General features: G+C 37.8%; 1 protein-coding gene across 1 annotated transcript in view; it reads right to left on the bottom strand.

Moving 5' to 3' along the window:
• The window catches only part of PIK3CB (phosphatidylinositol-4,5-bisphosphate 3-kinase catalytic subunit beta), a 198,878-nt gene that overhangs the window by 106,019 nt on the left and 68,099 nt on the right, over positions 1-24,760 (bottom strand). Inside the window, exons 2-3 of the mRNA XM_032869583.1 lie at positions 12,519-12,705; positions 5,969-6,194 (exon numbers count right to left, since the gene is read on the bottom strand). Of these exons, the coding sequence (XP_032725474.1) occupies positions 5,969-6,194; positions 12,519-12,689 (397 nt within the window). The 5' untranslated portion in view covers positions 12,690-12,705. The remainder of the gene's footprint in view (positions 1-5,968; positions 6,195-12,518; positions 12,706-24,760) is intronic.

The raw sequence follows: 24,760 nt of genomic DNA, 5'->3' as shown, positions 1-24,760 counted from the left end.
TCTTGGCTGTGTGCTCTAAATCCCAGCAACACCCCAAAACTACATCAATCCTGTGCATGTATTGAGGAGACTTTTCAGTGCCAGCTCTCTCATTCTTCTAAAGTGCTGTTTAGGTGTTCCTGGGGGGGCTCAGTCGGCCAAGTGTCCAATGCTTGGTTTTGGCTGAGGTCATGATCTCAGGGTCGTGAGATCGAGCCCTACATCTGTCTCTGTACTCAGCACAGAGTCTGCTCAAGACTCTTTCTCCCTGGGGTGCCTGGGTAGCTCAGATGGTTAAGTATCTGCCTTCGGCTTGGGTCATGATCCCCAGGTCCTGGGATTGAGCCCCATGTCAGCTCCCAGTTCAGCGGGGAGTCTGCTTCTCCTTCTCCCTCTGCCTCTCCCCTAGCTTGTGCTTGTTCTCTCTCTCCCTCTCTATCCCAAATGAATAAAACACCTTTAAAGAAGGGCGCCTGGGTGGCTCAGTGGGTTAGGCTCAGGTCATGATCCTGGAGTCCTGGGATCGGGTCCCACATCAGGCTCCCAGCTCTGCAGGGAGTCTGCTTCTCCCTCTGACCTTCTCCCCTCTCATGCTCTCTCTCTCTCAAATAAATAAATAAAATCTTTAAAAAAAAAAAAAAACTTTAAAGGAAAAAAAAAACTCTTTCTCCATCTTGTTCTGCCCCTCCCCCTCAAATAAAAATCTTTACTAAATAAATATTAGAATCAATTGTGGCATTAAATACAGAAAAATAAAAATGTTTAAGTTGCATAATGCAGCAAAGTTAAAATCCTGAGGGTACATTGTGACTTCCTGGAGAGTTTTACATTTGGAATGGAAATACATACTCTAAATCAGCTATGAAGGAAATGTAACTTAACACAAACTAGCCGAGGCACTTTGGAGATTTTTCCCCAGCACTGCTGAAAGTACTTCTACCCACAGACATAGGTATTACAGGTAAGGAAAGAAAAATGAGTACCTAATACATCTAACAAAAATCAAACTCTTTATCTCCCTTTATCTACAAAAGTCATGTCTAATCCACATTCTAAATGTTCCTCAACTCTGTCTACTCTTCTAGTTCCTGCAGTCATTAATTTAATCCTGGCCATCACCATCCCTCCCTTGGGTTACCACATCAGTTTTCACTAACTTCTCTATTCCCAGTCTTAATCTCTCTGATTCATTCTCTATTTTACAATGTGAATCATCTTTACACATATAATCTGATCATGTTACTCCACCATTTAAATCCTTTTGATACTTCCCAATTGCTTTTAGGAATCAGTCTCTAATTTTTCATATGGCCTGAATGGCTCCACATACTCTGAAGCTGGTTGCCTCTCTCATCTTCCTATTTGTCCTAGTTATCCCTTTACACAAACCATAACCAATTACTTCTATTCCGTGAATAGGCCATTCTTCACACGTGCCATTCCCATTCGATTATCCTTCTAACTCCTACCTGCTCAACTCCTCATCAGCACTGAAGGCTCAGTTTAGTTGTGTGTCTTCTATAAAGCCAACCCTCTCTCACTCAGTTGATTTTACCTCTTTGACTTATAGCAGTTTACACACTGTATTGTAATTGTCTATTTACTGATCCATATTTCCCACAGCATTGTGAGCTCCAAGCAAAGACCCAAGCTCACTGCTGTAGTCCCAATTTAAAACATTTGATACATACTGTTGAACTGCAATTGCTACTGCTTTGGTAACTTTTTCAATATATTGTAAATAAGGAACTCTGCTCACATAGCTGTTAGAACCATCTGAAGAGTATAGATTTCTTTAATTCATCCCACTCACTGAATTCCAATCTGAGAATCTGCTTTTAAAAAATAAATAAAAAATAAAACTTGAATTTAGAAACCACTATAAAGAGTTCTTAAAAATAGACACTTTGGGGCACCTGGGTAGCTCAGTGGGTTAAAGCCTCTGACTTCAGCTCGGGTCATGGTCCCAGGGTCCTGGGGTCGAGCCCCGAATCGAGCTCTCTGCTCCGCGGGGAGCCTGTTTCCCCCTCTCTCTCTGCCTGTCTCTCTGCCTGCTTGTGATCTCTGTCTCTCAAATAAATAAATAAAATCTTTAGAAAAAAAAAAAAAAACAGACATTTTGCCAAAAATAAGAAATTAGCGGGATGCCTAGTTAGTTCAGTTGGAAGAGCATGCAACTCTTAATCTCCGGGTTGAGAGTTCAAGCCCCAGAATGGATGTAGAGATTACTTTAAAAATAAATAAATAAAACAATTAGGTTAAGTAATTTAATTTTAACCTTAATTTCTACATGTCTTCTGGTAAGAAAATTTGATACCAAGCCTTAAATTTCAAGATAAGAATATTATATCATTTACAGTCAAGTATAATTCTTTTTTTAAATAGGCATCCCACCCGGCATGGAGTCCAACTCAGGGCTTGAACTCACAACCCTGAGATCAAGACCTGAGCTGAGATCAATAGTGAGATGTTTAACCGACTAAGCACCCAGGTGTCCCAAATATAATTTTTTCACATAAAAAAAGCACTGAGTGGGGGCACCTGGGTGGCTCAGTCAGTTACTTACCTGCCTTTAGCTCATGATCCCGGAGTCCTGGGATCTGGGATTGAGCCCCATGTCTGGCTCCCAAGAGGGAGCCTGCTTCCTTTGCCTGTCACTTCCCTTGATAGTGCAAACACGCGTGCTCACTCTCTCTCTCTCTACCACATAAATAAATAAAATCTTAAAAAAGGTATTGCATGAATATTTTCTTCACATTAAAGATACTGTTAAAATCCTGCAGTCACTTTAAAATATACCACAACTTAAGATAGGTCAGGGGAAAAATAAGGGAGTTTTCAAAATTTTTTTTTCAGGATGCTGACAAAATCCTCTGGTCAAATTTAATGGGCATTTGAAGGGGTGACCTTCACCACAGAGCATAATCAGAAGACAAATAGAAGCTCTGTAAATAATTATTTATAATAAACATTAAAAAATAAAATGAGATACATCATCATGAAGGAAAAGGTATTTTTAGACCCACCAGGGCAATAACATCTGTAAAGGTTCCATTGTTTTCTTTGGGGAGGAGAAGGCAGCAAACTCATTCCTGAAGTTAAACTAAAATAATTGTTTATTGTTTTACCAGGAGGCATGACCTCACCAAGCCCCGGTTATAGTCATCACATACAAATTAGCAACTGCGAAAACGGACTTCTTAGGTACTTAAAGTGAAAATTCATTCCAAAATATTATAACAGACTTACTCAAAACTTCCTAAATGCATGTTAACACTTGAATCTGTGTATATGATCATTAACATCAGGTTTTCTAGATATGCTGAAAATCTAAAGTACAGTTTATTTTTAAGCATTTATAAACTGTTCATTTTATTTTTTTTAAGATTTTATTTATTTATTTGACAGAGAGAGAGAGCAAGCACAAGCATGGAGAGCGCAGTGGTAGAGGGAGAAGCAGGCTCCCCACCAAGCAGGGAACCAACATAGAGTTTGATCCCAGAACCCTGATATCATGACTTGAGTCGAAGGCAGATGCTTAACCACTGAGCCACCTAGGTGACCCATAAGCTGTTCAGTTTAATATAAAACAGAGTTTGCATCTTGATCACTCAAACTGCAGGGCACATTTCATTAAAAGTTTTCATATAATAAACCTTACGATACAGAACAAAATATGGTTACACTGCTTATAGAAAGAAAAATTCAATTTATATATTACATACGTAAGACCCCTGCACTGTGGCAAGGTAAAGTCAGGGTTGCCAAATAAAAACAAAGACCAAAAAACAGCATGCCCAATTCTATTTGAATTAGATAAACCATGAATGATTTTCATCACTGAGTATATCCCATGTAATATTTGCATCTAGTATATTTTTATTTGCTAAATCTGCCATGCTCATGTAGAGATAACAGTGGCTAATGAGCCCGTATTTTTTGAAGATCACAACTAGAAGATAGTGTAGTGATCTAAATTTTGAAAACATGATACATCTCAGAAAGATATCTATATCCTGACAAAAGTTAGCTCTCTCTGTGATGCTAATCTTTTGGGTTATCAAATATTTAATCCTTAACAATCAGTGTGGTTCTAGTCTACTTCCTTCCATCAGCAGGGAAACCTAAAAGCTATATATTTCATACACACAGAGACACATACACAAAAAGCCACTTGGAAAGAACTATATCTCAATATTAACAGTGGATATTCTTGTCTTCAATAACACTATAAGTCATTATTTATTATTTTTTACTTTCCCATATATTCTTCAATTCAAACAAAGGAGAGACTTTTTGTACTGGAGAATTTAAAGTTTATTGAAAAAATCTTTGGAGCCCTAGCAAATAGCCCTAGCCCTCTTATATATTTCTTAATATATAAGAAAATTGTGGGGTCTCCTGGATGGCTCAGTCAGTGGAGCATGTGACTCTTGATCTCAGGGTTGTGAGTTCAAGCCCCACAGAGGGTGTGGAGATTACTTAAAAATAAAAAATAAGAGGCGGGGGTGGGAGGGAGAGGGAGAGAGGGAGAGAGAGAGGGAGGGAGGGAGGGAGGGAGGGAGGGAGGGAGGGAGGAAGGAAGGAGTGATGGATGGTTGGGTGGGTGGGTGAATGAATCCTATATGGTAAATAATTACAAACTTATTGAAGAAACAAAAAATTATTTCCTAAACCGAACTAGCTCTCCTCTGAAGTAATCAAACCTTTTTAAGTACTATACTGTCTGGGTACTTGGGTGGCCCAGTTGGTGAGCAATCTGACTCTTGATCTCTGCTCAGGTCTTGATCTCAGTGTTGTTGAGTTCAAGCCTGGTACTGGTAGGCCCTAGCATGGAGCCTACTTGAAAAAAAGAAAAAAAAAAAAGAAAAAGAAAGAAAAAAGAAATACATAGAAAAAAGAGAAAGAAATACACATAGGCTGTCATTCAGTAATTCAACAAAGTTCTGTTCTTCTTCTAAGCACTCAGAGGGAAGAATGTAGCCCTACACTTGTAATCATTAGTTAGTCTGAATCACTATAGGTCAAGATCAAAGAAAGCAATCTTACAGGACATGGTTCTTAGAGGGGATGATACTAGGTTATCTTGAAGATACTTATAATATTAAATGGGATGGTACTATATTATCTTTTGAGAGTGAATTTAGTCAATACAAGAGGCTAATCCAAATCCAAAAGCCTCCAGTGGCTTGTTTGGTTTTGTATTTCAATTTCAAGTCTTTTAAAAAATAAAACTGAAAACAACAACACAAAATTGCTACTGCAAAATAAATAAACTTCAAGCCTCCTCTGCAGTAAACCTCTCATAGTACTTAATTCTAGTATCATGTCTAAAGCAGGATATTGATATACCATTGGCCCATGTGATACCTAACATTATTATAGCCAAAGATACTCTATCACATTTTGTTACTCACGATTCTCCCTGGAATTAATTTGCAAAGAATAATGTGGACATAACATATCCTGACTCCCTACAAAGGTATCTCTACTTAAAGATAATTTTAGTTAAGGACTAAAATTTGTCAGTAATATGGGTTATTGACAGAAACTTTTCAATTAGCTTAAAGTCTTGATATACAGAATTTTATATAAATTGTGTATATAGTGTAGAGGAAGTTCAAAAGAAATGGAGGATGTATCTCTTAGAAAAGGGCTTCTCAAACTATCTGAGACAAAGGGACAACTTTTTCCTTTCCAATCTGCCAAAAAAAAGGGCATATACTCTGGCTAATAAAAATAAGTCACTAAAAAAGATACACAAAACATATTACCATAGTGTCCCAGAGGTTATAACATTGCTACAGGAATTTATAAACATTTACTCTCAATTGTTATATGCACCTTATCTCAGACTAGTTATAAATTTACAAATAAGTATTGGTCTTTGAGCCACATTCTACAAAGCAATGTCTTTGATCATACTTACATGTTTATACATACAACCATAAATATGTAAAGAATTCATACCAATAAGTTTTTAAGTTACCTTTTCCTATAAGGACTCCAATTTTTGAGTCTAATTTTTCCCCTGGGTCACAACTTCTTGTCACTAATTTGAGAACTGGAAGAAAAGGTCTGACATCACAGAGTCTTCTTGTTTCATCTTCAAGCTCCTCATATACAGCAGTTTGATTCACACATGCAAACATATAGGAGTCAATTTCCATAAGGAGGTTAAACATTGGGTAATTGTGAACTTGCTTCCATAACATCTGCAGGAAAAAAATAAAACCTTTCTGGAACATAAAAACTTGTTCAAGTGTACAAAGATACATCTACAAGGATACTTACTAAAGCACTCTCTATAAAACTCAAAAAAATAGGACAAGCCAAATGTTTAGCAATGAAGGACTGGCTAAATCAACTATAAAGTATTACAAATCTGTAAAATTAAAATAAAAATTCACAGTAACATGGAAAGTTGTCCAAGATATATTAAGGGTTTTTTGTTTTTGTTTTTTTTAAATACCAACATACAAGATGGGATCAGGAGGGAGAAAACCATAGGAGACTCAATCTCACAAAACAAACTGAGAGATGCTGGGGGGTGGAGGGGTATGGATAGGGTGGTTGGGTTATGGACATTGGGGAGGGTATGGGCTATGGTGAGTTCTGTGAAATGTGTAAGACTGATGATTCACAGACCTGCACCTCTAGCGCAAATAACACATTATATGTTAATGAAAATAATTTAGAAAAAAATAAAATACCAACTTACAAGGGAATACACATAGTATTAACCCATATTTGTAAGTAATAGTACAATGCACAAAAAATGCATTTACATAAACAAAATTAAGTGAGTATCTGCCAGACTTCTTAAGAGAGAGGACTCAAAATCAGAAATGAAAGAGAAGTTACAACTGACACCACAGAAATACAAAAGACTTTTAAGAGACTACTATAAAAAATTATATGGCAACAAATTGGAAAACCAAAAGAAACAGATAAATTCCTAGAAACATACAATCTTCTAAGGCTTAATCAGAAAAAAAGCAGATACTCTAAATAGAGTGATAACCAGTAATGAAATTGAATCAGTAATTTTAAAAAACTTGCACCAAAAAAAAAATGTCTAGGGGCCGGTGGGTGGCTAACTCAAGTAAACGTTGGCCTTCGGCTTAGGTCAAGAGTAGCCACTCCCCCACCCCCACCCCACCCCCACCTATAAGGCTCCCTGCTCAGCAGGGAGCCTGCTTCTCCCTCTCCACTGCCGTTCCTCCGCTTGTCTTCTCTCACTGTGTGTCAGATTAAATTAAAAAAAATCTTAAAAAAAAAAAAAAAATCTAGAACCAGATGGCTGCATTGCTGAATTCCACCAAACATTCAAAAAACAATGAATATCAGGTATCAGGGTGCCTGAATTGCTCTTTCAGTTAAGCATCCTACTCTCGATTTTGGCTAAGATCATGATCTCAGGGTCCTGAGATAGAGCCCGGCTACAGGCTCCTTGCTGGGCATAGAGCCTGCTTAATATTCTCTTTCTTCCCCTCTGCCTGCCCCTCTCTCCCTCTCCAGGTGGGGGGAAAAAAGAAATGAATATCAATCCTTTTCTTTTTTTCTAAAGATTTCTTTTATTTATGTATTTGATAGAGAAAGCGTGTTCCAGAAGCATGCAAGTGAGGAAAGAAGAACAGGGAGAGGGAGAGAGAGAATCTCAAGCAGACTCTGCACTGAGCATGGGCCCAACTGCACAACCCTGAGATCATGAACTGAGGCCAAATTAAGAGTCAGAAACTTAAGGGCACCTGGGAGGCTCAGTGGGTTAAAGCCTCTGCCTTCTGCTCAGGTCATGATCCCCGCATGGGATCGAGCCCCGCATCAGGCTCTCTGTTCAGCAGGGAACTTGCTTCCCCCCTCTCTCTCTGTGCCTGCTTCTCTACCTACTTGTGATCTCTTTCAAATAAATAAATAAAATCTTGGGCGCCTGGGTGGTTCAGTGGGTTGGGCCTCTGCCTTCAGCTCGGGTCGTGGTCTCGAGGTCCTGGGATCGAGCCCCGCACCGGGCTCTCTGCTCGGCAGGGAGATTGCTTCCCCCTCTCTCTGCCTGCCTCTCTGCCTACTTGTGATCTGTCTGTTGAATAAATAAATAAAATCTTTAAAAAAAAAAAAAAAGAGTCAGAAACTTAACCAACTGAGCCATCTAGGCACCCCACAATTCTTTTCTAACTCATCCAAAAAAAAGAGGAAAGAATGCTTCCAAATTCATTCTACAAGGCCAGCATTACTCTGATACCAAAATCAAAAAGACACTACCAAAAAAAAAAAAAAAAATTACATACTAGTATCCCCAATGAACACGGGTGCTGCAAAAATCTTCAACAAAATACTAGCAATGCAAATTCAACAAGACATTAAAAGGTTCATTCACCACAATCAGGTAGGAAATATTCCAGAGATGCAAAGATGGCTCATCATCCACAAATCAATCAAGATGATATACCAAACGAAAGATAAAATCATCCAATCATCTCAGAAGACGCCAAAACAGCATTTCACAAATTCCAAATTTGTTCATCATAAAAACTCTCAAAAGGTTGGGGCACCTGGGTGGCTCAGTGGGTTAAGGCCTCTGCCTTTGGCTCAGGTCATGATCCCAGGGTCCCGAGATCGAGTACTGGGATCGAGCCCCGCATCAGGCTCTCTGCTCGGCGGACAGCCTGTATACCCCTCTCTCTGCATACTTGGGATCTCTCTCTCTCTGTCAAATAAATAAATAAAATCTTAAAAAAAAAAAAAAAACAACAAAAAAAAACACTCTCAAAAGGTGGGAACAGAGAAAATATACTTCAACATAATAAAGCCATATATGATAAACCCATGGCTAACATCATACTTATGGTGAAAAGCTGAAAGCTATTGCTCTAAGATCAGGAACAAGACAAAAATGTCTACTCTCACCACATTTATTCAACATACAGTATTAGAAGACCCAGTCACAGCAATCACACAAAAAGAAAAAGTATCCAAATTGTTAAGGAAGAAGTAAAATTGTCATTATTTGCATAAGACATGATACTATATATATAAAACCCTAAAGATTCCACAAAAAATATTAGAATAAATGAATTCCACAAAGTTGCAGAATACAAAATTAATATACAAAAACCTGTTGTTTCCATACACTAGCAAAAAAGTATATACCAAAACCTAGCCTTAGGCTAAGTAAGTAAGTCAGAGAAAGACAAACACCACATGATCTCACTTATATGTAGCATAAACAAAAATACAAAACAAAAATACAAAAATAAAAAACAATAAAAATAAAAACAGAAACTAATAAATACAAAGAACAAACTGGTGGGGGGAAAGGTGAAATAGATGAAGGGGATTAAAAAATCAAAATACCAGTTATGAAATAAATAAATCATGGAGATGAAAAGTACGGCAGTAAGAATACAGTCAATAATATTGGAACCACTTGGTGTGGTGATAGTAAATATACATAACATGGTAAACATTTCATAATGTATGTAACTGCTGAATCATAGTTTGTACACCTGAAAGTAATATAATATTGTATGTCAACTCTACTTCAATTTTTTAAAAAAGTGATTATCTATGAAGATGTCCATATTTGCCATTTTTTTTAAACATTTTATTTATTTACTTGACACAGACAGACAGTGAGAGAGGGAATATAAGGAGGGGGAGTGGGAGAGGGAGAGGCAGGCTTCCCACCGAGCAGGGAGCCTAATGTGGGGCTAGGTTCCAGGACGCTGGGATCATGACCTGAGCAGAAGGCAGGCGCTTAATGACTGAGCCACCCAGGCGCCCTCATATTTACCATTCTTATGAACATAAGTAACTTCTAATTAAAAAACAAAAAACAAACAAACAAACAAAAAAAAACAGAAAATTCGAAGTACGCACCATCCTCCCTTACAAAATATTGTTTTTCCTGGATTCTTTTCTATTCACCAGGATTATCATCATTAATTATCAGTGCCCTGTCAGAAGAAGCAGAATCAATCTCTTGTCATTTTCCCCCAAGTTTCCTGAATGAAATCATATAAAAGAAGGTCACCATACAAATGGCAAGGTGGATTACAAATTTTTAATTGCAGCCAGTACAAAAACCAAGAGCTGAGAATAACAGACCCTAGTAAAAATCATAGCTAATCCTCAGATTCAGCTATATTCAGGAGAAAGCAGTGCTGCTGGGCAACAAAAGAAAGAATAGGTAAACTGGATTTCATAAAAATTTTAAAAATTTTATACATCAAAGGACAGTACTGCGAGTAAAAAGGCAACCCAAGGAATGGGAGAAAATATTTGCAAATTATGTATCTGATAAGAGATTAAATCCAGGATATATGAAGAACTCCTATGACTCAACAACAAGAAGCAAACAATTGAATTACAAAATGTACAATGGTCTTAAACAGAAAATTCTACAAATGGCCATTAAGAACATGAAAAGATGCTTGACATCATTAATCATCAGGGAAATACAACTAAAAACTGCAATAAGATACCATTTCACAGCTATAAAAACAGTTATTATAAAAAACAAGCGACAAAAACAGAAAATAAGAAGTGCTGGCCAGGATGTGGAGAAACTAGAACTCCTGAGTATTGCTGGTAGGAAAGAAAAAGAATAACGCAACTGTGGAAAACAGTCCGGCAGTTCTTTAAAAAGTTAAAACAGAGTTATCAAAAGATATAAAAATTCCATTTCCAGACATATACCCCAAAAAATTGAAAGCAGGGACTCAAACAGATATCTGTAAACCAATGTCCACAATAGCCAAAAGACTGATACAATCAAAATATCCATCAAGAGATGAACAGAAAAACAAAATGTGGCATAAAATTCCAAACAGTGGAATTTTACTAAGTCTTAAAAAGGAATGAAATTTGGACTTATATTACAATATGGATGACCTTTGAAAATATTATGGTAGGTAAGATAAGTCAGACACAAAAGGACAACTACTGTTTGATTCCACTTTTATAAGGTAGCTGGAATAGACAAATTCCTAGAGACAGAAACTAAAATAGGGATTACCAGAGACTTGGAGAAGAAAGTTTTTTATTTAACTTGAACAGTGTTTGTGTTTCTGTATAAGGTTGATGGTTGGGCAATACTATGAATGCATTTAATACCACAGAATTATGCACCTAAAAATTATTCTTATGGTAAACTTCACGTTATGTATGTTTTACAACTAAAAGAATGGAATGATGAATGCTTAATCCAACTTCAGGTGCAGCCACAGACATCCATACTTGTCACTGGTGACTATAATGATAAGTACTGAACCTGTACACCAGGTTAATACCTCTGAATCTTGGGATACCTAAAATAATTTTTGGGTTTTTTAGTTTTCTACTTCAGGGATCATGCAGTTTTAGAATTCTCATGTCTCCCAGATGAAGAAGCTTGGAAAAGAGTTAAGAGACTATCCAAAGTCAAGAACTTTAAAAAGGTTTATCATAAATACTTTTTCTTAAAAATATCGTATCCCCTGATTTTCATATTGGGTTCAGCTATTTGGAAAACATTAAAGAGAAAGTTTAGGAAAATAATTTCATTTACATTTCATTGTACTCACAAATCAATACCACTCATCAATTCACGTGAAAAAATAATCCAACAAAACAAGCAAGACTTGTTATATAAAAGAAATTGCGGGGCGCCTGGGTGGCTCAGTGGGTTAAAGCCTCTGCCTTTGGCTCAGGTCATGATCTCAGGGTCCTGGGATGGAGCCACACATCGGGCTCTCTGCTCAGTGGGGAGCCTGCTTCCCCCTCTCTCTCTGCCTGCCTCTATGCCTAATTGTGATCTCTGTCAAATAAATAAATAAAATCTTTAAACCTAAATAAATAAATAAATAAAAGAAGTTGCTTCCCCAAACTGAGGGTTACCAGAAGGGAGGTGGTTGGGGGAATGGGTGAAATAGGTGATAGGGATTAAAGAGTACAGAGTGCACTTGTAGTGATGAGCACAGGGTATTGTTTGCAACGGTTGAATCACTATATTGTACACCTGAAACTTATATCACACTGTATATTAACTAACTTGAATTTAAATTAAACCTTAAAAAAAAAAAAAAAAGAACTTGCTTCCAAAGGAGGGTATGCTATTCACTACTAGGGGAAAACTTTTTCTTCTCCCCAATCATCATGAAGAGTAGTGGGGGTATGGAGGGAAGAAGAGGAAAGAAAAGGGGAAGAGACAACCAACCAAAAATCACATACAAAAAAGTATGACAAGTTCAAAGATAATATTTAAAAAGATTTTAACTCAAAACTTTGACAATGTCAAATTCCTTTAAACAACCTGAATGAACATTTCAGACTAACATAATTTTTTCTTAATTCAGGTATTACATATAGATTAAAAGTGAGAGTGAGAATTACTTTTATACATCTACAAAAGACAAAGCATATATCAAAATCCTAAACGTTAATTTTCCCTCAAACTGACCATATGATTTACATTAATAACATTTTCTATAACAGAATAACATCTTCCCCTAAGTGATATATTAAGTAAGCTACATTTATAAAAATTCCACCTATTAACATACCTGTTTAATATAGGAAATGGTAGCTTCCCGAGGAACCTCCAGCTGAATATAAATCCCAGTGGGCAAAAGGAAATCCACAGGTATGGAGCCATCAGATGCTAACTGTGAATCCACTGCCCAGATGTCAAGGATGTCTGCCATAGCAGGAGGCATTATGAAACTGACACACATTCATAACCATGGGGCCCTAAAAATCAAGTAAAACGTAGTGAAACAGAAAATTAGCCAAATCTTATAATAAAATATGTTAAAGACCACCAATCCATAATTAGTCTTTGGATTTCAATACAGCCAATAATATAACAGATGGCTAATTAAAGATTAAGCCACCAGAAACAAATTATTTAATAACACTGTCAGTTATCATTAGCTCCATTAAACACACACACACACACACACACACACACTACTCAAATTCAACAAAAGTGTATCACATATGAAAAATGAAAGATTTAAGATTAGAGGTTTCTAAGAAATTCAGTTAACAACCACTCAACAGGTATTCCAGATTTTACTTAAATAATATTGGCTTCTTTCGCTGAGTTCTTCTCTGCAAACTCCAATGAAAACAGCAGTCAAGAGGGCCTTCTTTCAAATATAATTTTCTATCTGGGCACCTGGGTGGCTCAGTCAGTTGAGCATCTGTCTGACCCTTGATTTCAACTTAGATCATGATATTGGGGTCATCAGGTCAAACCCTGTGTTGGGCCCCATGCTCAGCAAGGAGTCTGTGCTTTTCTCCCTCTTTCTCAAACTGCCTCCCTCCACCCCATTAAGACACACTCACTCTAAAATAAATAAATCTTTTTTTTTTTTAATTTATCAATCTCATGTGAGAAACAAAATGTCATGAACTTATAGTCTCACGACCCATCACCTAAGAATTAAAAACACCAAATCCCTCAACCCAGCTGGCAAGGCCCTTTGTGCTATGTTTCTGGACTAATTTCCTTTGCTTGTCCTAATACTGCACCACCTTAGCCTTTGTACCACAAAGGCTATTAATCTGCTGTTGGAACTATGTTCAGACAAATGTTGACACTCCTGGAATCAAACCCCTATTCCAACAAATGCGCCCCTGAACTGCACCTAGAAGACTTCCTTGAGAGCTTCCTTGAAGAAAGCCCAGCAATAACAGTGGGCGGAACACGGGCACTGAAGTTAATTAAATCAAGATTCAAATCCCATTTACTGAAAGAATGAAAGCATCACATCAAAAGAGACAAGAGCCAACTTGAAGTATTTCTGAGCATCAGAAATACTCATGACATCCATGGGTTGAAATGCATCAAAAATATATAAATAAGTGACTTAATAATAATAAAAAGAAATAATAAATAATTTACTGATCACCACTGGAGATTGCTAAGACCAACTCCCTATTCTGAAAATTGACAAAGAATGGGGAAGCAAATCAAACATGTTTTGACCAGCTTATACCAAATATTTCAGGGTAACCAAATGACTGATGAGGGTAAGGTTTTTTCCTTAATTTTTAGAACTTTAGTTCATAAACAAAGAATGATAAAATTAGAAAACCACCGTTGTGCAACCTCTAATGAAACAATGAATCTAGGCAATAAAGCATAATTTATGGATGCTAAAAAATTTTACAAAATAAAGTGAAAGGATGATGAGGAACTTTATAATGAACAGTATCAGGTTAACACTATCTAAATCCTGTGAATAATCCAGACATATATCTCCTCCTACAATGCAAAAGAAGTACTAACCACACCCTATAGGATATAGTTGATTTTAGAAAACAAACAAACAAAAAGAACCTGAATTTAATCAAGACTCTAAATCTGAACTATTTATCAGTTTACAAGAAATAGGAAAACAGAGAAAGGAATTAAGGACTTCAAGGAAGCATCAGTCAAGTCCTAATGAATCATCAGTCCTAATGAATCATCAATAAAAAAAAGTAATCAACAAAAACAAAACAAGCTAATCAACAATAAGAAAAGAAAATGGTGCAAGGACTGTTAACAAATCAACATTTAGGAGGGGCACCTGGGTGGCTTAGCTGGTTAAGCCTAGAGCTCTTCATTTTGGAATACATCATGGTCTCATAGTTCTAAGATCAAGCCCTGCCTCAGTTCTGTGTTGGGAGTGGAGACAGCCAAATCCAACACTTATTTCACCAAATCAGCTATAAAAACCTATCTTTAGGGACACCTGGGTGACTCAGTCGGTTAAGCCTCTGCCTTCGGCTCAGGTCATGATCCCAGAGTTCTGGGATTGAGTCCCACATCAGGCTCCTTGCTCAGCAGGGAGCCTGCTTCTCTCTCTGCCTCTGCCTGCCACTCTGCCTGCTTGTGCATTCTCGCTCTCTGACAAATAAATAAAATCTTAAAAACAAACAAACAAACAAACATCTTTAAGACAAACTGGGAAATTAAATATGAACTAAATATTAGATGATTTTAAGGAAATACTGTTGCATTTGTGAAATATAATAATGGTCTGGTGGTGGGGCACCTGGCTGGCTTATTTAATGAAGCATGTGACTCTTACTCGTGGGGTTGAGTTCAAGCCCCACATTTGGTGCAGAGATTACTTAAAAATGGGATCTTAATAGATTAAGATCTATCTATACGCTGCTACAAGAGACTCACTTTAGACCTAAAGACACCTGCAGATTGAAAGTGAGGAGATGGAGAACCACCTATCATGTTAATGGATGTCAAAAGAAAGTTGGAGAGAGAGCAGAGAGGAGCAGAAGGAAAGAGCAGAGGGAGAAAGAAGAGGGAAAGAGCAGGGGAACAAGGAGAAGGAGATACCCTGCTGGAGCCCTACGTGGAGCTTGATGGACTCGATCCCAAGACCCTGAGATCATGAGCTGAGCCAAAGGCAGATACTTAAACAACTGAGCCACCCAAGCGCCCCAAAACTGGTCTGCTTTCTTACACCATACACAAAAATAAATTCAAAACAGATGAAAGACTTTAGTGTGAGACAGGAAACCATCAAAATCCTACAGAAGGGGCGCCTGGGTGGCTCAGTGGGTTAAAGCCTCTGCCTTCGGCTCAGGTCATGATCTCAGGGTCCTGGGATCAAGCCCCGCACTGGGCTCTCTACTCAGCTGGGAGCCTGCTTCCCCCCCCCCCACGCCTGCCTCTCTGCCTACTTGAGATCTGTACCTGTCAAATACATAAAATCTTAAAAAAAAAAAAAAAATCCTACAGGAGAACACAGGCACCAACCTCTCTGACCACAGCTGTAGCAACTTCTTACTAGACATATCACCAGAAGCAAGGGAAACAAAAGCAAAAATGAACTATTATGACTTCATCAAGACAAAAAGCTTCTGCACAGTGAAGGAAAGCAATCAACAAAACTAAAAGGCAGCTACAGAATAGAAGAAGATACTTGCATGACATACTGATAAAGGGTAAGTATCCAAAATCTAACAAAGAACTTATGAAACTCAACACCCAGAAAACAAATAACCCAGTTAAGAAATGGGCAGAAGACATGAAGACATTTCTCCAAAGAAGACATTTAGATAGCTAACAGACATGAAAAGATGCTCAACATCACTCATCATCAAGGAAATACAAATCAAACTACAATGAGATACCATCTCACACCTGTCAGAATGGCTAAATTAACAACACAAGAAACAACAGGTGTTGGCAAGGATGCAAGAAACCGCACTCCCTGAATATTCAAGCCTTTACTGATTCCTCTCTCCTAACTCTTACACCCTTTTATAATCTGGACCCATTACACTGACACTTATACAGGCCCTCAATCTTTCTCATGTGCCAGTCTTGTTTCTGTCAGCAAGATAGTGCACTGATGAAAGACTGTGGCCTCAGAATCCAACAGCTTACTTGTGAGAGCTCGTTCCATCCCTTACCGGCTGAAAGATCTTGGGCAAATCATGTATCTTCTCCCCTAAGTTCCCTTATCTGTGAAATGATGAAATCAACAGTAACTACCTTAGAGCACATAGCTATAAAAATTAAAGAAAGAACACCTGGAACTTAGTAAGTCAAATATAAATATTTGCAGCTAACTTGTTTTTTTTATTCAAAAGCCCTAAGTTCTTTTGAGCTATGAATTATGTATTTTCAACTACTTTCATTTCCCCAAAAGTGTTCAGCACATAGTAGCCATTTTGTAACTGTTCAATGTTTTTAAGACAAAACATTATTATCCCTACTCCTACAATTCAAAAAAAAGCTCACAGGGTAATAAGAAAATCTAAAACAGCTGAAGGTGAGTTCTTACTCCGTGCCAGCATTCTAGTAATTTCTTTACATGCATTTCTGTATTTTATCCTTATTACCATCCTATGGTAATATTATTACTCCTTGAGGAACTTAAAGAGGTTGTTATCTCATAGCTACCAAACAGAAGTCCTGGATTTGAAGTTGGGTCTAGCTGCAGAGTGTGAGCATTACACAACCCTCTGCATAATAACTCTTAAATTACCAGAAAAAAGTCTTTATTATTATATTATTACTAACCATAATAAACCACACGTTAACTATAAGCTTCTTGAGGGCTTGACCCATGCTTTTTTGCTTTTTTTCCCCCCATGCTTTTTAAAGTACTGTCTCTTACCACAGTATATGGAGAAATCATTAAACTTGGGCCCTCTAAACTGATACTTTATTACAAAGATTTATTTTTATTTTTATTTATATGACAGAGAGAGCACAAGCAGGGGGAGTGGCAGGCAGAGGGAGAGGAGAAGCAGGCTTCCCCACTGAGCAGAGAGCCTAATGTGGGACTCGATCCCAGGGCCCTGGAACCATGACCCGAGCCGAAGGCAGACACTCAACCAACTGAGCCACCCAGGCGCCCTAAACTGATACTTTTATAAACATGAACAAACTACACACAGTTACTACAGATGTCATTAACAGTCACTGGTCCTGGAATAGCTTTAGGTACATCACTGCAGAACAGCCTTTTGAGGCTGTCTTTAGGAGAGTTGTTTTTCAACCTTGCAAATAGCAGGTGTTCAAGAAAATATGCTACACAAAATTATAAAGACCATGCTTTGCTTACTTTCATCACCACCACACAAAGATGGGGGAAAGCCAGCTCCTGAATACCAAGTCACAGCATGTATGACATGTATTGCAACAAAAGCTGGAAAAACAGAAGTTTGCATTTAAAATAGAGAAGGGTTTATGAAACATCAGCCACCTATCATACAATTACAATCATGATAAACCTGTACATGCCCCTCCTTTCTTTAGCATGGATTTTTGGCAAGATTCTCACAACTGAAACCAAATCACCTAATAAATAACAACAGCAATAAGGGAGCATGAACCTATAAAAACAAAATTTCTAAGATCTCACCCTTACCAGACAGCTGGAAATGCTGAGGCTTCCTAGGGCCTGAAGCCCAGAACAGCAATCTTTTCAAAGAGACTGCACCTCACACCACCCTATGGCATTAACTCCCCAGATACAAAATTATGAACTTCTGCGGCTATTGGAAGAAAAAGCACTATAGCAGATTTAAGAATTTCTTGATGACATAGTTATAAATAAATGAATTATAAGAATAAATTCATGGGCCCCTACCTACCTTCCTTTCTAGATCTGTTCTTCAATACTCTCACATATCCTATCCTTAATCCTGACACCCTGAACCACTGATACTTGCCAACATATCCCATACTCTCTCCTACCTCCTACCTTAACCATCATTCCCTCTCCCTAAGATGTCCTTATCTACATATCTCCTGATCAACTCTTACTCTTCTATTTTTTAATGATTTTTTTAAATTATGTTATGTTCGTCAACATACAGTACCTCATTAGTTTTAACTCTTATTCTTCTAGACTCTTGGAATCCTTCCCTGATACTCCTGTGCACCCAAGCACCAGGGCATATCTATGTCAAAGCAAGAGCACACTACATTGAAGGTCACAGCTTACAAACAGCTCCCAACTTCTTATTCTCACCTCTTTATTTGCAGCTTTGACACATATTATGGCCTCAGTAAATATTTACATATGGGTAAATGAATAAATGAATGAGTGAACAAATTCTATGAAAGTCACTTAGTAGAACAATTGTACTGGATAATTAAAAATGTGATCTAAATCATGCCTAAGAGGAAAAATTTAACTATGTGGCTTCAATGCAGTCTCTCAGTACCTAGTCTAAGAATTCCATAAACAGCCCACAAACGTGACATCTTGACATGAAGTCACGGTAATATCTATCATTACACAGATAAAATGCCATACACATATAGATTTCCTAAAACTCATTAAATTTAAAAAACTGAAATGATCTAATTCAGATATCACTTATCTATTTGCACATGGCTTTACAAAAATCTGCCTATATCTTATAGATGTACCTTTCCATAAAAGAGTAAACCAGAAAAATATTAACGAATATACATAATTCTGATCACATCATCACTTGCAATGGATCAAGCTTCACCTAATATCACTTTGTTTCCAATCCATACATTCCTGTCATGTGAAGATGAACATGATATATATCTTACCTATAACCTAAGCACTGCATTCCCAACTATATAGCAACCCAGTAAGAGTACAGGCATTTCCTTCCAAAACTGATGCTTTTTCAACTAATGTTTAACTATAGAATGGCTTATTCCCAAAAAATGACATCTACTAAATTTAGACAGACTGGAGAATTCCCATGATGTCAAGGGATAACCATTATTTTTAATGTAGGGAAAAAGAATAATTCACTAAGCTCCACATTTATCATTTTGTATTTTTCTATATCTATGCTACATTTCACAACAGAAATATTTAGAAACATTTAAATAAATTAAATTTTTAAAACTGGCAATATAAGGTGCAAAGTATTTTTCTCGTGCTATCTCAGAACATATCAAAAAGGCAAGTTTAACCATTTAGCTTTACAGTAATCATGTTCATTGCTTCTTAAAGGAACAGCACACCAATCTCCAAAATTAATTCCTTGATCTTCAATTTCAAGGGCAAAATCCTCACTTTCAAATGTCAACAGCTTTAAAAAGACTCCAATGATTCAGCAAGATAATAAAGATGGTTCTTAAGCAATACTATGTTTATTTATTTATTTTTAAAGATTTTATTTATTTATTTGACAGACAGAGACCACAAGGAGGCAGAGAGGCAGGCAGAGAGAGAGGGAGAAGCAGGCTCCCTGCTGAGCAGAGAGCCCGATGCAGGGCTCGATCCCAGGACCCTGGGATCATGACCTGAGCCGAAGGCAGAGGCTTTAACCCACTAAGCCACCCAGGTGCCCCGCAATACTATGTTTAAAAGAAAGACTTAGAAATGTTTTTCTCAACCAGAAGTAAATTATCAAAAGGGAATATTGCAAGGTTACAAACGTGTCCATTAATTTCTACCATTAATATTGTCATATTAATAATTCACTAACAGGGGCGCCTCGGTGGCTCAGTGGGTTAAGCTTCTGCCTTTGGCTCAGGTCATGGTCTCAGGTCCTGGTGCGGGGCCCTCTGCTCATCAGGGAGCCTGCTTCCCCCCACCCCCACCATCTGCCTCTCTACCTACTTGTGATCTCTGTCAAATAAATAAAAAACCTTAAAAAAATAAGTAACCCCCCCCAAATAAATAAATAAATAAATCACTAATAACTGGCTGGCTCAGTCAGAAGAGCATGAACTTTTTTTTCCTTAAAATAGGCTCCACACCCAACGTGGGACTTGAACTCATGACGCCGAGATCAAGAGCTACAAGTTCTATAACTGAGCCAAAGAGGTGCCTGGAGCAAGAACTCTCGATCTCAAGGTTGTGAGTTCAAGCCCCACATTGGGCACTGGGCACAGAGCCTACTTAAAACGAACACAAACACAAAACAAAACAAAATAAAACACCACTCAGGTAAACATATGGTATATAATTACAGCCTAACGTGTAGGTTGTACTTGTGTGTCCCTTTAATAAAAGCACTTTTGTTTAGATCAATGTTCAAGGTTTTCAAGTATTTTAAGCCAAATACTATCTAGAAGAATGGTTTCCAATCCTCTCATATTCCATATGCTTTTTAAACAAATATTATACAAACACTTCAAAACCTGAAATGAAACTATTCATATATCTTATATATATGTACCTAATTTCAAAATAAACCCATGTAATGCCCCAGCTATAACATAAAAGGAGAAATAAAAGAAAATATAAAGTTTTTCTCAATATGTAAATACTTGGGACATGACCAAACGTCTGCTAATGAAGCAGTCAGGTTTGCCTCTCAACACAGAATCACCGTGGATATGACAATCCAGATGACTAATCCAGATGTGTTGTACTGATGATCAAATACTACAAATGCCACTCACTGGTGTCACAGATTTTCTAAATCTTTATCTTTCAACATCAATATTTTGAAACCATGTAAAAAATACTTTCTATTATATTTTTATGTAATATAGGATTAAGAGCTCAACTCAGATAGTAAATAGAATTTTCACCTTATCAGGAAGAAAATTCAAAAACTGTGTTGTACATGAGACTTTTTTTGTTGTAGACAACTGTCTAATGCATTGCAGGATATCTAGTAATCCATGACCTACTACTAAGTAGCACTTCCCCCAGTCACTGTATCAACAAATACAACAAAACGGTTTGTCAAAAATTTCAAGAACATCTTATAGGAGGGAAGTCACACTGTTCACTTTCAGAACCACTGCTCTAGGACAGTTCCTATTATTTCTCAAAGTAGTAGTAACCTCGAAATGGTCTTTTTTTTTTTCCTAATTTTATTTTTTGAGAGAGAGAAGGAGCATGAGCAGGGGGAGGGGCAGAAGGAGAGGGAGAAGAACAAGCAGACTCCCTGCTGAGCAAAGAGGGTGGGGCCAACTCAGGACTGAATATGAGGACACGAGATATGACCAAAGGGAACATCCAGGCACCCCAATCCAGAAATGTTTTTATCTAGACCTAGTTATACTAGGTATTTAAAATAGTAATGAACACAATTTATCATACATTTCTACTGGGAAACCAATGTTTCTTATATTTGGTTATGCTGTCTTTGGCTAATTCTTGAAGGGTGAAAGAAGCTCAAGTAAAGAAAATTTTAGCCCCTTAAACAATCAGAGGAATATAAGGCCAGTATGACTAGCTCTTACTTTTCATGACTCTTAGTAAACAAACTTAAAGATGGGGTGGTCAAACTAAACCCACAGGATAACTTGTGGCTCTGCAGAATATCATGTACAACACTGTACACAGGTACCGAGAGAGGGGGCATATTTCAAAATGTGCTGTGCTGTTAACATTAAAATACCATGTCCTTTATCAGATTAAAACTGTGATGTGGTTGCTAAACCATCGAGGTATCAAACCAAATGCTAACAGATAAATCTTTCGTAGAGATATTTTGAAAAAAAAAATTACTGCTACACATTCAAATATAAAATATATCTGATTCCTACTCCCCTTTGTCACCTTATTTCATAGGGAGCACTACACATGAGTTCAGCCTAAGAATTAACTCAAGAGTTTCCAGTTGGGAGATGCCTTAAGAGTTACAAACCTTGGGGCCCTTGGGTGGCTTGGTTAGTTAAACATCTACGTTGGCTCAGGTCATCATCCCAGGGTTCTGGGATAGCCTCGAGTCAGGTTCCCTGCTCAATGGGGAGCCTGCTTCTCCTCCTCCTGTTGCCCCTTCCCACACGTGTTCTCTCTTTCTCTCTCTCTCTCCCAGTTTCTCTCAAATAAATAAATAAAATCTTTTTAAAAAAAAGAGTCACAAACCCTGAGGTGCCTCCAGGTTCAGCCTCCAATTCTTGATTTTAGCTCAGGTCATGACCTCAGGGTCATGGGATCCAGCCCCATGCTCAGCAGGCAGTCTGCTTGAGATCCTCTCTCCCTCTGTCCCTCCCCTGCACACTCTCTCAATAAATAAATCTTAAAAAGTTAGAAACCCTTCTCATTTTAAAGATAAGAAAAGTAAGGCCCAAAGAAATTAATTATCGAGGATGACACAGCAACAGAGCTAGAACCAAAGTCAGATTTTTCCCAAGCAATCAGCATACCTTTTAAAATCTTTTTTCCCCTTATTCTTTGTTTTCCTTTTCTCTTTTTTAGAAATGACTTATTTTAGACAGAGAGAGTGAGCACGTGTTTGTGCCTGTGAACAGAAGCAGAGGCAGAGGGAGGAGAGAATCTTCAGTAGATCAGTGGGGAGGCCTGATGCAGGGCTCAATCTCATGACCCTGAGATCATGACCTGAGCTGAAACCAAGAGACAGAGGCTTAACTAATTGAGCCAACCAGATGCCCCCTCCTTTTCCCTTTAAAAGAACTGTCCTTCCCAGGGCTACCTAGCCCCACAGAATCCCCAGTCTTGCATCACTCTTCTGTTTGAACATGTAGTCAATGATCAAAGCGTGAGGACAAGTATGACAAAACTATGAAAACAACTCTCTTCCAGGAAGCTATCAGAGGGCATGGAACTTTAGCAATGACAATCTGCTCAACTAAAATCCTCATACCGTAATTATAAGCCTATATCCTGTCAATTGTTCACTGGCAGAAAAAGAGGAAAGGATTTAAACATTCTCAGTCTCCCTAGGAATACATCATCAGAGCCATTAGATTTTACACTTTTTTAAATCAAATCATAAGTAGAAGCCAACATAAACTTACAGATGAACAAGTTTAACCAAAAACTACTCTGCAAAATTATGGAAGAAATTTTAAGAGAGACTGAAAGACAATTTTTAAAAAAATTAAATCCAACAGGGGTGCCTGGCTAGCTCTCTTGGTGAAGCACGGGACTCTTGATCTCAGGGTTTTGAGTTCAAGGCCCACACTGGGTATGGAAATTACTTAAAAAAATTTTTAAATCTTTTAAAACTTTTTTTTTAAGATTTTATTTATTTATTTGACAGACAGAGGTCACAAGTAGGCAGAGGGGCAGGCAGAGAGATAGGAGGGAGCAGCTCCCCGAGGAGCAGAGAGCCCGATGTGGGGCTCAATCCCAGGACCCTGGGATCACGACCTGAGCCAAAGGCAGAGGTTTTAACCCACTGAGCTACCCAGGTGCCCCCCAATTTTTTTTAATTTTAAAACAAAAATTAAATGTAATAGTATTTACCTAATATTAATTTCTTATTATATGATATAGCTAGAAGATAAGTGAATGTTCATAAAAAAAATTAGCACTGGGGTACCTGGGTGGCTCAGTCAGTTAAGCATCTCTCTCTGGCTCAGGTCATGGTCCCCGGGTTCTGGGATTGAGCCTCGAGTTGGGCTACCCACTCAGCAGGGGTTCCTGCTTCTCCCTCTTCCTCTCCCTCTGCCCCTGCTTGTGTGCTGTCTCTCTCACTCAGAGCCATTAGATTCTGTCTCTGTCTCTCAAAAAAATAAATGAAATCTTTAAAAAAAAAAAATAGCACTGAAAGGGGCTGTACACATTTGAAGATCACTATCTTTACCATCTCAAACATTCAGGTTTCAATCAGACACCAAGTAAAAGATGGAATCTTGATTCATATGGACCTCAGTTCTGCCATCTACATTGTTCAAAAACAACAAGCAATATACTAAGCAATGAAAATCTGAACAGAGTAGAACTTAATTTTGTAAAGACTGCTATTTTATCTGAATCATCATAAGTCTATGTAAAAGATACCTCCAAAGATGGGGCACCTGGCTAGCTCAGTCAGAGAAGCGTGTGGCTCTTGATATCAGGGTTGTTAGTTCAAGCCCCACACTGGACATGGAGCCTACTTTTAATTAATTAATTAAACTACATATTTAGATTCTTAGTACTTAACCTCAATAGAAACAGAATATATTTATAAATATTTAGTGTGTTTGGGGCATCTGGGTGGCTCAGTGGGTTAAGCCTCTACCTTTGGCTCAGTCATGATCCCAGCGTCCTGGGATCGAGCCCCGCATCGGGCTCTCTGCTCAGCAGGGAGCCTGCTTCCCCCCCGACCCTGCCTACTTGTGATCTCTCTCTCTGTCAAATAAATAAATAAAATCTTTTTAAAAAACTAAATAAATACAAAAATAAATATTTAGTGTTTCTCTGTAAAACAAGTTTTCTCATTATAAGTCAGATTTATTTCAGTGTCCATGACAGCAGAGCAATTTTTTAAAACCACAACACATATACTTAATATACCAAAATTATTTCAGTGGCTAACCTAGGCACAGAGAAAACTGCTGTCTTAAGGAAATTTCTCTCTTATATAACTTCCCAACAAGCAATCTCTAATGCACAGCTAGTTCCCATCATGGTACACATCCTGAAGA

This window comes from Lontra canadensis, unplaced genomic scaffold (genome assembly GCF_010015895.1).
Source record: "Lontra canadensis isolate GAN:19392208 unplaced genomic scaffold, GSC_riverotter_1.0 scaffold38, whole genome shotgun sequence".
NCBI lineage: Eukaryota > Metazoa > Chordata > Mammalia > Carnivora > Mustelidae > Lontra > Lontra canadensis.
This window is presented reverse-complemented; position numbering and strand designations above follow the sequence as displayed.